This window comes from Watersipora subatra, chromosome 3, assembly GCF_963576615.1.
Source record: "Watersipora subatra chromosome 3, tzWatSuba1.1, whole genome shotgun sequence".
NCBI classification, from domain to species: Eukaryota; Metazoa; Bryozoa; class Gymnolaemata; order Cheilostomatida; family Watersiporidae; genus Watersipora; species Watersipora subatra.
The window spans coordinates 61,779,043-61,792,998 of NC_088710.1; the positions used below are offsets into that span (position 1 = coordinate 61,779,043).

A 13,956-nucleotide genomic window follows, 5' to 3' on the forward strand; every position below is an offset into this window, starting at 1 on the left:
GCGTAATCAAGACAAAAGAATGGCAGCTGTTGTTTTGCTGTTCTGGCTACTGCTAACCATCAAGTTGCTGTTGATTCCTTGGTAGTGGCACTTGAAAGAAACTGTCCGGGAAGTCTTCAAGCATAATAGTTCCCATAATAATTGACACTCAAGTTGAGGTTGGCTTTACTAAAGCTGCATTTCGTTTTATGGGTGTGGGTTGATCATCTTCTATATCTTATCAACAGTTCACAGAAATCCATCCGCTGGTAGTTACACTTGGCAACAGATTTTCTGGTGCTTAATCAGTGACTACTCGTTTGATGGTGGGGGTGTCTATGAACTTTTGTTTAGGCGGAATGGTACAAGTTTAGATCAAAGGCTAATCAGCTGTATCCTATGCCCTATCATGAGTCAATTTCCAAAACTTCCTCATTGAAAGCATAAGGAGCAAAACTCATAATATATATAATATAATATAACTGTTGACTACATTTGCTTACTCATCTCAGCTGAGACAGCAGGGCTTGTCTCGGTGTGTGGTGAAGCCTACATACAGCTGATTATTTCTTTTCTGCATGGTTTTGCAACTTTTTTTGCTAAAACCAAACATGAAAAATTAGTAGCTGCTCCCTAAACATTTTTCGTGCATTTTTACTTGATAACTCGGGCTTATGCTGACAGACCCTTCAGTAAGGATTAGCTACGATTCTGGTTTCTATAGATCTGCGGTGTGCATTATCTTCTTTTTGTTTATGTCTAAATTGCACTTGCAATACCGAGTTGGTATGAAGTTAGTGTACTTGTAGAGCAAACTACTTATTTTTGACCTAGTTAACATACCGCAGGTATTAAGTGGCAGGGTGTTGTTTATTCTTGTTTTTACACTGTTTGAACCTATGCAGCCGTGATTATGCCGCTCGCTATTGATATCGCCAGATAACATTTGTAATGCACTGCAAGAACTCACATTGTGTCTGCCATGTTCTTAGCTTGGAAATGATAAAGAAGTAAGACTTTCCAAAATACAGCTCATACTGTGTAGAGGTAACTCATGAAATTAATAAAACAATGGCTACTAAATGATAAAATAATGAATTAAGTTTTGGCATCATCCGCGTGCAAACTAGAATCTATATATCAGCTAGAAAGAAGCATTGTGTGCTCATACTAACCGAGCGAGCATTGTCTGAACTCTGAACGTCTAAGTGAATAAAAACCACCCAATAAGTATAGCTTACAGCGCCTGACTTTTTGCTGTTATTAAAAGCATAACAGCTGCCATTCAATTTTCGTTCTCCAGCAATTATCTAATCAGTGCAATAATTCCCAACAGCGAGTGTTAAAGGTAGAGGGTAGAGCGCAGTTTGTGCTGTTGGCCTGTTGGTGGAAAGGTCTTGAGTCTTGCTGTAGAACACTGTTTTATGCCCGCTGCGGTTCTTTAGTGGCCAGTTTCACTCGTTGGATATTTACAAAATCAAGCGAACATGAAAAAGTCTTCAATTCGCTCTGCATCATTTGCAGATTTGCTAAAGAAGGCTGGACCAAAAGAGAAGGATGCAGCTCCTAAAAAGGGAGATCCTCCTGCATTTATTCAGACACTGACTAGTGTGGTAAGCAGACATAATTTGTAAAAACTTTTTTTTATTTGGTTTAGCGTGTTAAGTAGTAGAGTAGCTTTTGTTCGCATACTTGTTATTGTGTGAATTCATCACACAATAAGGTTGTATGTCTCCGACTAATTAAATATTTGGTGCTTAATTATAAACTATAAATAATTAAAATATTTTCAGCATTGTATTGTCACATAAACAAATTATCTAGTATATCACCAAAAGCTCTTGTGTGTTCCTTAGCAACCAAAGCTGACTACAGAAGTTAAAATAAAGATTTAGGTAATTAAGGAATGGTAAGATGTAGCATCCATTGATAGTGTTCTGCACATTCCTGATACTCTGGAAAAGTAACAGTTTATTCTATATTGATCAAATTTGGTTGATATATCTAAAAATATTCAATGCATTCTCTGCAGGCATTAAAGCTTATTCTTAGTGTGCACTTGCTGTTCCAAATAATTTTCAGTTTTCTGAAGTTAATAGAATGTTAGTGAAATGAAAATGTTTACAAGGCAAGCAGTAGGCTCAGCTCATCGACTCAAATGATATTTATTCATGACTTGCTACCCGAGTGATGAATATATATTTTATTAACTTTGTACTAAATTTTTAAAAAGAAAAGTGTTACGCTAAGAGAAGTTCGATTCAACAAATATTCTCTGTTTGGCATCAAATATATTTTTGCAGATTCTACTAGTACATTTCTTATATGACAGAATTGTCTACATATTAAGTCTGTTTTTTTCTTTATCTGTCTTTATTTGAATTTATCTTTGATGCAGCCTACCAAATTTAGTATGAAGTAAGGCCAGTGCTGTTTCAGTGGGTTGGGCTTGTGTGCTAAGTGTTTTATCAAAAGGTTTGTATGGGCTGTTGATCTACCACCAGCTTATGTTTATCTGTGAACCAGTAGTAAGTCTTTTTTTGTAGACTGTGGATGATGGGAAAACAGCTAGCCTTCAAGCTAAGGTAAAAGGAACACCACCAATTCAATGTTCATGGTTCAAACAAGATATGGAAGTGAAGGGAGACAGTAAAAATATATTCACAACCTTCAAAAATAATATTGCTACGTAAGTGTATACTAACTCAAAAGATATTTAGTGTTTTCCTCGGTTTTATCATGTTGTTCTTCAGGCTTGTTCAGTTGTTTTGTTTTCACTTTTTCTGACAGCGTGAAGACATTGGCATAAAAATACAAATATTTTTTGCCATGGTAAATTAACTAGTAAAATTTTATTTTTGCAAGTTTTTTTCTATTTTTTGTAAGTGAAATATGCAAAAAATATTTATAAAAATTTTAATAGTATATATATATATACTACTTTATTGGTGATAATTTCATTTCAAATAAAAATGTTATCAAATTATGCCATACAACAATTAAAAAAAAACAAAAAAAAGAAAGGGCAACAGTTAGCCACTAAAATCGAATAAATAGTTTGACAAATAGGGTTTTAAATGCCTTTCTCCGCTAAGAGAACAGATATTAGGTGGAAGATTTTTGAAGCAGCTGGCTAAGATATTTTCAAAATAATTGGTTTCAAAATAGTTGTATGCAATTTGTTCATATCACGTACATGTAAGTTGAAATGAGTTGAGAACCTGTAATTGTCATGTGAAAAACGAGGAATGAATTATTATTAAAAAACAGTGTGAATGATTGTCATTCATACAAAATTTATCATGTATTATACTCTAAACCACAATTTCATTTAAGGCTGGCTGTACATATAATGGAAACTACATGTAGTTCTGTTCTAGCTTTACTGACAGAACTAGAATGTGAGACTTACTCCAGTAACATCAAGTTGCAATGAGAAGGTTTTATATCATTACAGTTTGGAGATAAAGGATGCCATGGTGGAAGACTCTGGTCTTTACTTTCTTAAGGCTTCCAATGCTCATGGCAATACTCAAACATCTGCGAATATCTTAGTCAAAGGTAACCAAAGTGGTTTGTTTATTGACATTCAAATGTTACTTAACTTTTCATATAAGAAGATGAGATTAATTTGGTTTTGAGCAGAGGAATTCTATAGCAGATTGTACACTGCCACTAGAAAAGGTGAAAATAATAGACAATGGCATAGTTATTAGGTTTATTATTCTGTACACATATGTCATGGCGTTACACATTGTATTATTTATTGAGTGACATGGTGAAATATTGTAGCGGTATTAAACAAGTAGTAATAGTAAACAAGAATAGTAGTGATAGTAAGCAAGAATATTAGAGATAAAAGTAAACAAGAATAGGAATGCCAAACTTATTTTGAAGCTTATAAAATAGCTCAGTTTTTGCAGCCTTCAGCCATAGCATTATTTATATGTCATTGTTTCTTTTGGGTTACTCTTGTAAAAAACTGAGTTTTAATTTTGTAATTTCTTACAAATATCTGTAATCTGAAAGCATTATTTTTGTCTATATGCAATTTATTATTTGATATTTGCTATTCTTTGTTTGTTTAGTTTTAAGATGTTAAAATAATAATATATAACAATAGGAAGCCTTAATCAAGGAGGCAACACTCAAAGGGCATGGAATGTATATAGCGATATTTATAGTGAAGCTTTATCTGTAGTAAATGATTTATTAACAGTAGCAATTACATTTGATGTATTTTTCATAGTCTAAAATGACTTTATGTTAATATTTCTGTTACGGCATTTAGAGCCCTTTAATTAAAGGTAAGAATACCAGTTATAGACTAACTTCACAATTTAAGAGCTGACACGATCAAACAAAAGCATCTGAGTTTTACTTGCAGATATACCCTATTTCTGTTAATAGTTGTACCTTCAGATCTACTCCATCTCTGTTAATAGTTTTACCTTCAGATTTACCCTATCTCTGTTAATAGTTTTACCCGCAGATATACCCTATCTCTATTAATAGTTGTACCTTCAGATATACCCTATCTCTAGTAATAGTTTTACCCACAGATCTATCCCATCTCTGTTATTAGTTTTATTGCAAATATACCCAATCTCTGTTAATAGTTGTATTGTATTCATCCACTGTAATGGATGATAATTGTAATTTTTTGTAGAGGTAACATTTGCTTTGATGTTTCCCATACTTGGTCTTGTCTAATTAGTAAACATTAACTCTTACTCAGCAGCTTTGAAATAAACCTGTAGAAACATATAGTTGATAATATATATAGCTGGTAGCAGCTTTGGCATGGAGATATGTTTTTTTTAACTTGGAATACTATTAGAAACATTATATTTTAGTACAACACGCGCGGATAGTTTTTGTGTGCACTTTCTGTATATTTTAGACTCCGAGACTCCTGCACCCATAATCCCTGTAGTTCAGATACATGAGCCTGTAGAACCAGAGCAAAGTAATTGCATTCTCCTTAGATTTCGCTTGTTAAATGTGATACTAACATGACTCATTTGTGTGAATATAATATTTATTTGGCTTAACTGCTCGTATCATATAGTTCTAAATTAGTTGAGAGTTTATTGCGCATATTAACAGTAAATTTAGTAATGCCAAAAATGAAATTCATTAAAACTATTGAATTGGTGTTCACCCTCTCCCTTCTCCCACAATCAGCTCGCTACCTAAAGGTTATCTGCTCATTGTCAGAACTCTAACGGGCATGAGCTTTGGGATGAACTATCCTGCAGTCAGAATGTAATGGAGCAAGACTTGAAACCAATGAGCTGATCTGATATCAGCAGTAATTTTATAACCTGTTAAAACTGTTTAAGAAATCAGCTCAGGAAAGAACAATAAAAATCAGTATAGCTCTTAATTAAGTGAAAATTAACAGTCACAAATCGATAACATTTAATGTTGCTTTTTATAGCCTTACACTACTCTTGTTTAATATTAGTAGGAATGTTTTTGTTTACTAAAAAATTAGCTGGGTTCACCGTAATGCTGTCTACTTTTGTGATAACTTAACTTTCCATAATCTCTAGCAATAATTCTGGATTTTAACAGTTACCATGGTAGTATATATAACTTATCTTTATGTGATGCATAAAGACAGCGCATTGCTTACCTGTAGCGTACTAATACTATGAGTTTTGCATGTCCCCCGCTGTATCCAGCAATTGCTTATTATATTTTGTGCGCATGTCATGATAACGTTGCTATACTACAGTATCTGCCGATGGATATATAAATGACAAGCAGTTGTGTGCCCCTGTTCAATTAACTCGCAACATTATGCGCAGAATTTTATTAGTGTCTAGATATAACTAACATTTGTTATTCATCTGTGAATCATATCAAAGCTATTTTCTCTTTACTAAACTAGACAGTATTTTTACAGGTGTTGCAAGGTTATCAAAAGATGCTGTAAGTACAATAATTTATTATTATGGTATCATGTCAGTCTTTTTAGAAGTAATAGTAATGGGTTCAAAATAAATATTTTCGTATTGAGAACAATGTGCATATGACTACTGGTTAGTCTGGTAGCTTATCCAAGCTACATGTAGTCCTGTTGATCAATAAAGCTCTTGTTTCTTCTAGTTGCCTCCTGGATATGAGAATGAAGGTCCAAAAAGAAAGACAAAAACCGCTGAGCCAACTTCTCCAACTGAGGAAAAGCAGGGTCCTCATTTTATCAAAAAACCTCAAAACCACACCGTTGTGGAAGGTAAACGAAAAATAAGCTTGTGTCATTTGACATAACTATAGCTTATATCTTGCGGTTGTTACTTTTGATGGAAGCCTTATTTGAAAGGTACTTACTTTTGTTTGACAACTTAAATTATTCATATATCTGTCATTTACATATTAGCAGAAGTTGTCTGACTCTATATCTACCATGTTATTCTGTTATATATTTTAGGTGAAACTGTGACTATTTCGTTTGCGATTGAGGGAGAGTATATGCCGGAGATTAGGTTCTTTAAAGGAAAAAGAGAGATAAAGCCAGGCAACAAGACAAAGTTTAACGTGGATGCAGCTGCTAAAACAGGCACTATCAGTATGATCAAACCTAAATACATAGATGAAGGAAAGTACTCAGTGCAGCTTCTGAGCAACAGCAACACAGTTTGCGATGATGCGAACTTCAATATCTACGTTAAAGGTAACCAAGTTCATCATTCACTTTATGCTGTATTAATTACTCAAACATCACGCTGAAATGCTTTGCGATATGATAACAACTGATTTGGAAAGGCTAATTATTGGTGTATTCAGATTTTTAGCAAAAGCTCAACAGAAGCCTACGATGTGCTATGATTCAGCGAATTGGGGTTTGCATTGACTTACAAGTGTAAAACTTATCATCTGAATGCTTCTTGAGGTACTTTTTACATTTCAGTCCTTTGTAATTGTAATGTACATTTGACAGAACGCAGTTCACAGAAATCACGGGAAGCCTCGGCTTCTAGCGACCAAGGTATCAGGGTCAAGTATACACTAACAGTGTTTGCAGCTAAACACAATCGCTCTTAATAATATCTTTTCATTATATCCCATGAGAATTTCACTCTAAAAGTTGTCTCAGTGTATGTAACCCATATGCAAAAACGAAACTTTTATAGACACTATAAAATGAATTATTTTGTTTTATGGTATAATGGTAAAGAGGTTTAGCTGCAAACATAGAATGTTGTCATAGAACTGCAGTAGCTGTAGATATGTAGCTAGTCTATCTATCATACGTCATTAGATGCTAAATATGCTCTCTAGAGTATTTTGTGTGTTATTACTAGTTCTTATAGCTTGTTTACAGCTCGCTTGCTTTTTCTTTTTTATATTATCACTTGCCAAGGCTTTTAGGTTTATCGTTTAAGCTTTTTCTGCTTTTTTTTATGATAAGAGCAGCATGCAAGAATCACAGAGGAATCAATGTATTGCCATTCAGTAACCAATTAGTAGCCATGCGTTAAACATGCAGTAACCATGCAGTAACCATGAGGAAATCATGCTACAATCAACAAGTTACAGAGCAGTATACTAGTAGTTATGCGGTAACCATGCAGTAACCATGTGGTAATCATACAACAATCAACAAGTTACAGAGCATTATACTAGTAGTAATGCGGTAACCATGCAGTAACCATGTGGTAATCATGTACCAATGAATACATGATGTTGCAGTTTTAAAAAGTACATGCTATAAATTCATATTAATAGCCTTATTGTAATCATACGAATAAGGAAATCTTCAATGACCGGTAAAATTGCTAAAACTTTGGAATCTTCCTAGCATAACGGACTCAATCACAAGCCAAAACTTTTCAGCAATCATACTTAGATATTGCGATCATTTAATGATCAAAGTCTACTATCATAGAAATTATATTGTCATTGCACAGAGACTAACCTTTATGATGTAACCTATTGGTCATCATGTGATATTGAACTGTACAGATGGTTCACTAACTTGTTGCTTAAGTTGCATGAAGTTTTTTATTTTAGCTAGCATAATAGGAAGCCAAAGTATGTTATCAGCTACTAGAATGACCAAATGTTACTACAGAATTTTGTTCAGCTACTTTTTATAGCCCCTTACTTATTCAACCAGCTAGCTAACATGTTAGCTAGGCAATAGCAGAGAAAAAAGATTTTCCATACAATTGTCTCGAAATAACACCGGGTGCTCAAGCTATCACCCCACACCTGTTCCATAGATCCCAAAGACTCACAGCTAGACTTCAGAGACCTGCTCAAGCACAAGGATCACAAGAAACGACAAAGCCAAGAAGATGATCCAGACTGGGGGCAGTTGAAACACTGTGAGTTTGCTATATCATTTCTTTCATATTTAATATTTCATTGTTATTTAGTCATCCGGTTGATTAACTTTGGTAGAAGACTTTGGTCTATACTTTCTCAAGGCTTCCAATGCTCATGGCAATACTCAAACATCTGCGAATATTTTTGTCTAAGGTAACCAAAGTGGTTTTGTTTGTTGACATTCAAATGTTACTCAACTATTCATATAAGAAAGTTATATATACATGTAGTTTTGATCAATGGAATTGCCTAGCAAACTGTACATTCTCACTAGGAAAAGTGTAAATATTAGACAATAACATAATTACTGTATGTATTTTATGTATATTATTATATTGCATTTTGAATTATTTTTTGTGTCTTAGTGAAATAGTGATAGTAGTAGTAATAAACAATAATGCAGGCGTTTCTAAAGAAAATATGTATATCCTGTTTGTTTTGAGTAATACATATGCAGCTGCTCTAAGGCCAGTTTTAACTAAATCCATTCCTTTACTAGTCTCAGATCATGTGATTAAAAATGTTCATACATTCACTTAGAGTGGTTTGATATAGGTATTGCTTTAGGTTCACCAGAGCATCTTAATTCAAAAAATTTGAAAGCAAAATGATGCAATCAGAGCACCTGTTTTGGCTGGCAATACAAAAAATCTTTGCCATAACTAAAAAAGAATGTTTGGCTAGTCTATGTTTTGACCAAGCGCGTTTCTCATTGGAGCTCTCACTCTCAGTTAGAGAGAGGATAATCCCAATACATCTGAGAGCATTAGTGCAGGGATTGCTTCATGAGAGAGTATTGATCAATTAAAGTGCCTTAAAATAAGGCCCTACTCCATTTGATGGTTGGCTGTTGGCTACTGGGTAGCTCATCCATTTTCTGTTGAAAACTTACTATATACCTACTATAGCCCTACTATAGACCCACTATAGACCTACTATAGACCTACTATAGACCTACTATAGCCCTACTATAGACCCACTATAGACCTACTATAGCACTACTATAGACCTACTATAGCCCTACTATAGACCTACAATAGACCCACTATAGACCTAGTATAGACCTACTATAGACCTACTATAGACCTACTATAGACCTACTATAGACCTACTATAAACCCACTATAGACCTACTATAGCCCTACTATAGCCCTACTATAGCCCTACTATAGACCTACAATAGACCCACTATAGACCTAGTATAGACCCATTAGGTTCATAGTAGGTCTATAATAGACCTACTATGAACCTACTATAGACCTATCATAGTCCTACTATAGACCTACCATAGACCTACGATAGACCTACTATGGACCCACTATAGACCTACTATGGACCTACTATAGACCTACTATAGTCATACAATCATTCATTTTCTTTACTTTCTTGACGAGGCGGCTAGTATGTATCTGCTTTTTTTACATTAACTTTACGCATTCCAAAGGTTTTAGAATATATTTACATATAATACATTTGCACTTACATAATGCGGTTTTAAAATATAGTCACCAAAGTTTTAGCAATCAATTTTATTATATTTCATAATCTATGAAAGCTCAGTGAGCAGCTTTAGAAGCGTATCACTAGCTATAATAGTCACTTTAAATTTGTTTCAAAGTCACAAATTTAAAGTGACTTTAAAACAACATCTGCTTGGATTACTGGGATAGCTTAGGTCTATTGACTTTTAGCTCCTTTGTCTGCTGACTTGGGTTCGGCGCCGTGATTAGCTCTGCTATTGCGCATAAGGACCCTCATTTTCTACAAAATTCTTATTTTTTATATGCTGTATATTAAAATAATGAAAATAAATAAATACATACATACATACACACATACATACATACATACATACATACATACATACATACATACATACATACATACATACATACATACATATAAAAGTGTGTATCTAACAAATTGAGTTTGAAATAGTTGTAACAAGCGCATCGGAAAGCCTTGCTACTATTACAGCTCATAGCTGAGCGCATTTGTCTGTATTTCCTCTGTTGTGTCATGGAGGTCACATCAAGGTCACACCCACCATCTATTAAATGTTGATTTACGTTTTGACTATAGATAAATATTATTAATTCCAAAAGCTGTGTCAATGCGGCGACCTTTACTTGTGTAAACCTTCCAACAGATCACAGTAGAAATATCTAGATTAGAACTACGATTAGACAGTAGTAAGGATGTGACTGTGTGTAGGTGGACATCAAGTTGTGATGGCAGAGAACACAAAGCAATTCGAGCAGCAAGTAATGTGCAGCTGCTTGAGGCTCAGCCAAGGTGCACATTACTTACCTGAGTAACTGCAACTTGGTGGCCATCCATACCTTCATAGATACAGTATATATCACTATAGATACAGTATATATCACCATGGATACAATAGGTATCACCATAGATACAGTATATATCACCATAGATACATTATATATGACTATGAATACAGCATATATCATCATAGATACAGCATATATCACCACAGAGACAATATATATCTTCATAGGTACATCATATACCACCATTGATACAATATATATCACTATAAATACAATATGTATCACCAAAGATACAGCATATATCACCATAGATACAGTATATATCACCATAGATGTGATATATATCATCATAGATACAGTATATGTCACTATAGATACAATATATATCACCATAGATCCATTATATATTCCCATAGATACAGTATTAATCACCATAAATCCATTATATATTCCCATAGATACAGTATATATCACCATAGATACAGTATATATCACCATAGATACGGTATATATCACCATATATACAGTATATATCATCATAGATACAGTATATATCATCATAGATACAGTATATATCACCATGGATACAGTATATATCATCATAGATACAATATCTATCACCAAAGATACAGTATATATCACCATAGATGAGATATATATCATCATAGATACAGTATATGTCACTATAGATACAATATATATCACCATAGATCCATTATATATCCCCATAGATACAGTATTAATCACCATAAATCCATTATATATTCCCATAGATACAGTATATATCACCATAGATACAGTATATATCACCATAGATACAGTATATATCACCATAGATACAGTATATATCACCATATATACAGTATATATCATCATAGATACAGTATATATCACCATAGATACAGTATATATCATCATAGATACAATATCTATCACCAAAGATACAGTATATATCACCATAGATGTGATATATATCATCATAGATACAGTATATGTCACTATAGATACAATATATATCACCATAGATCCATTATATATCCCCATAGATACAGTATATATCCCCATAGATACAGTATATATTCCCATAGATACAGCATATATCACCATAGATACAGTATATATCACCATAGATACAGTATATATCGCCATAAATACAATATATATCATCATATATATAATAGTAAGATAAACTTTCACTGCTTGAGCATTCTATGATAAGCAAACTCTTTCCTTTCTCTCAACATTTCTCCAACCAGAGAGCTTGGTGGGCATGCCATGAAGGCTGTACAACAGTGCAGCAATCGGCTTTTGTTTTGTTTGACAGCACATGCTAGCTATAACAAAAACCTCACATTACTACAAGCTACAAAACTGTCAAAAAATTTCTTGGTTTTGACTTTCATTTTGTTTCCCAATTCTTAATTAGTAATTATCGTCAAAAATTAAAGGATCAGAAAAATGGTTAGGGCACTCGCCATTGGAAATCAGTCATGATATTTTTCTGCAAAGACTTTAGAGAAACATCTATTTATATTAATTAATAGACCAATTATAGCCTTCAGTAAACAAGCGTTAGTAAAAGGTAGGTGTCACTTATTTGTGTGAATTGAAAACAAAACAATTGCGTCAACTCAAATTTTTCTTAACTAACTTTTAATCAATTTCTACACAGTCTTCAAACTTATAATAGCAAACCTTTAGCATTTTGACGTTTTTTCTATGACTATCATTTGAAATTCGAAGTTGGTGCATGAATTTTCATTCGTTTAAGGTCAACTACTAAAGGGTATAATATAAACATTACAAAATGATGCATTTTGTTTTTTAATGGTGAATATAATGACAACTTGTTACATTAAATAGTTTAAGTGACGCTCATTTTTTACCATTCTTGAAACAATTTTTCGTTGAACGGTTTGTAATAGTTTGTAATATCACTAATTATCTTCAACTAAAATAAACCACTCTCTTATCCTATATACATGTATATAGCAGTTATATATCAATATTACTTGTCTTAGTGTAGATTGGCAGTTATATACATAGCTGATAGCTCTTAGATTTCTGTTGCAGTATTATCCGAGAGCCATAGGTTTTGCAGTTTAGTTCATTTATTTCTATGCATTTCAGTGGACCGAGAGCCCTCTTTGGAGCAGGTAACTCCGAAGAAATTTTGTCCAATGGTCGCGAGTAGTGCATTGATGTTAAATGTTTGCTGAACTTTTGATATCTTGCATTAAGCGGCATGTAATTAATCCCTCAAACTGTGTGCATACTAACATTTTATTGTTTGTATGACTCACACCGGTATGGCCATCTTAAACTTATTCTGATGACATCACTCTAGACATGTAACTGACATGAACTTCATTTATAACAGAAAAAATAATTTCGGATTGTATGTTGCTGATGGTATTTTCCCACTGATCTGTTTCAGTACATTTGTGGTGGTTTACCTTAGTTCTATTATTGGTGATGTGTTTTAAAAAATAGATGTTTTGATTATGTTCCATTTGTTTGTTATTTCTTTCTGAGCAACACGCTTTAGGCTGACACTTTTAACACTAACATTCAGCACCATGAATCTCCTCATTGAGTGTGGGTGAGCAGGAACACCTGAAGACACAATGTTATTGTTTAAGCTGATGAGAGCGGTAGAGCTAGCCGCTGCAGCAGCGTAGGAAGTGTGGAGAGCATCGAGGAGTACACAAGCTCACATAGTACTTCTTTCGACCTCTTAAAATCTGTATTACGTAAGACTAGCTACACAGCAGCTAGTTCCGGGGTACGAGTTGAAAATGAGCTTAGCTGTTTAGATAGTTGATTATTTATACCTATGAGTGTAGTAGCGTGTATTAGCATGCCGCATGTCTGAGTGTTTTGAACCATCGTTACAACAGTTGTCTTTTCAGTTGTCTTCTCTTGTTGAATATTTCACAGCTCATATTATTGAATGCTTCCAGAAGGTTTTTAAGAACAACAAACACGAAATTAAAACAGCAATACGAGAGTCTTTTGTCATACAATCAAAAATTATTTTTTATCTTTTAGGTGGTTAGGTTTCTGACAGCTCTTTTATGATCAGTGCAATAATGTAGCCATACATATATTATCATAACTGGATTAAAAAAGTTTGCTTTCAAAATCTAAGATTTGAATGCTTTAACCTTTGTTTTTTTAAATTACATGGAAGTTGTAACTAAATCTGTCTCAGAACTTAACGGATAACAAGACTAGTAGAGCTCTGCCAGTAAATGCCTTCAACACTCCAATGGCTATGTCAAGTTTTTAAAATATTAGAATGATCTTATAAGGTTTAGCTCAAATTTGCAGAATCTTCAGCTAT

General features: G+C 33.6%; 1 protein-coding gene across 1 annotated transcript in view; it reads left to right on the forward strand.

Annotated features, from left to right (window-relative positions):
• The window catches only part of LOC137391801 (twitchin-like), a 105,871-nt gene that overhangs the window by 23,570 nt on the left and 68,345 nt on the right, over positions 1-13,956 (forward strand). Inside the window, exons 13-20 of the mRNA XM_068078336.1 lie at positions 1,504-1,592; positions 2,526-2,668; positions 3,437-3,540; positions 5,894-5,919; positions 6,097-6,223; positions 6,419-6,661; positions 8,214-8,318; positions 12,741-12,766. Of these exons, the coding sequence (XP_067934437.1) occupies positions 1,504-1,592; positions 2,526-2,668; positions 3,437-3,540; positions 5,894-5,919; positions 6,097-6,223; positions 6,419-6,661; positions 8,214-8,318; positions 12,741-12,766 (863 nt within the window). The remainder of the gene's footprint in view (positions 1-1,503; positions 1,593-2,525; positions 2,669-3,436; positions 3,541-5,893; positions 5,920-6,096; positions 6,224-6,418; positions 6,662-8,213; positions 8,319-12,740; positions 12,767-13,956) is intronic.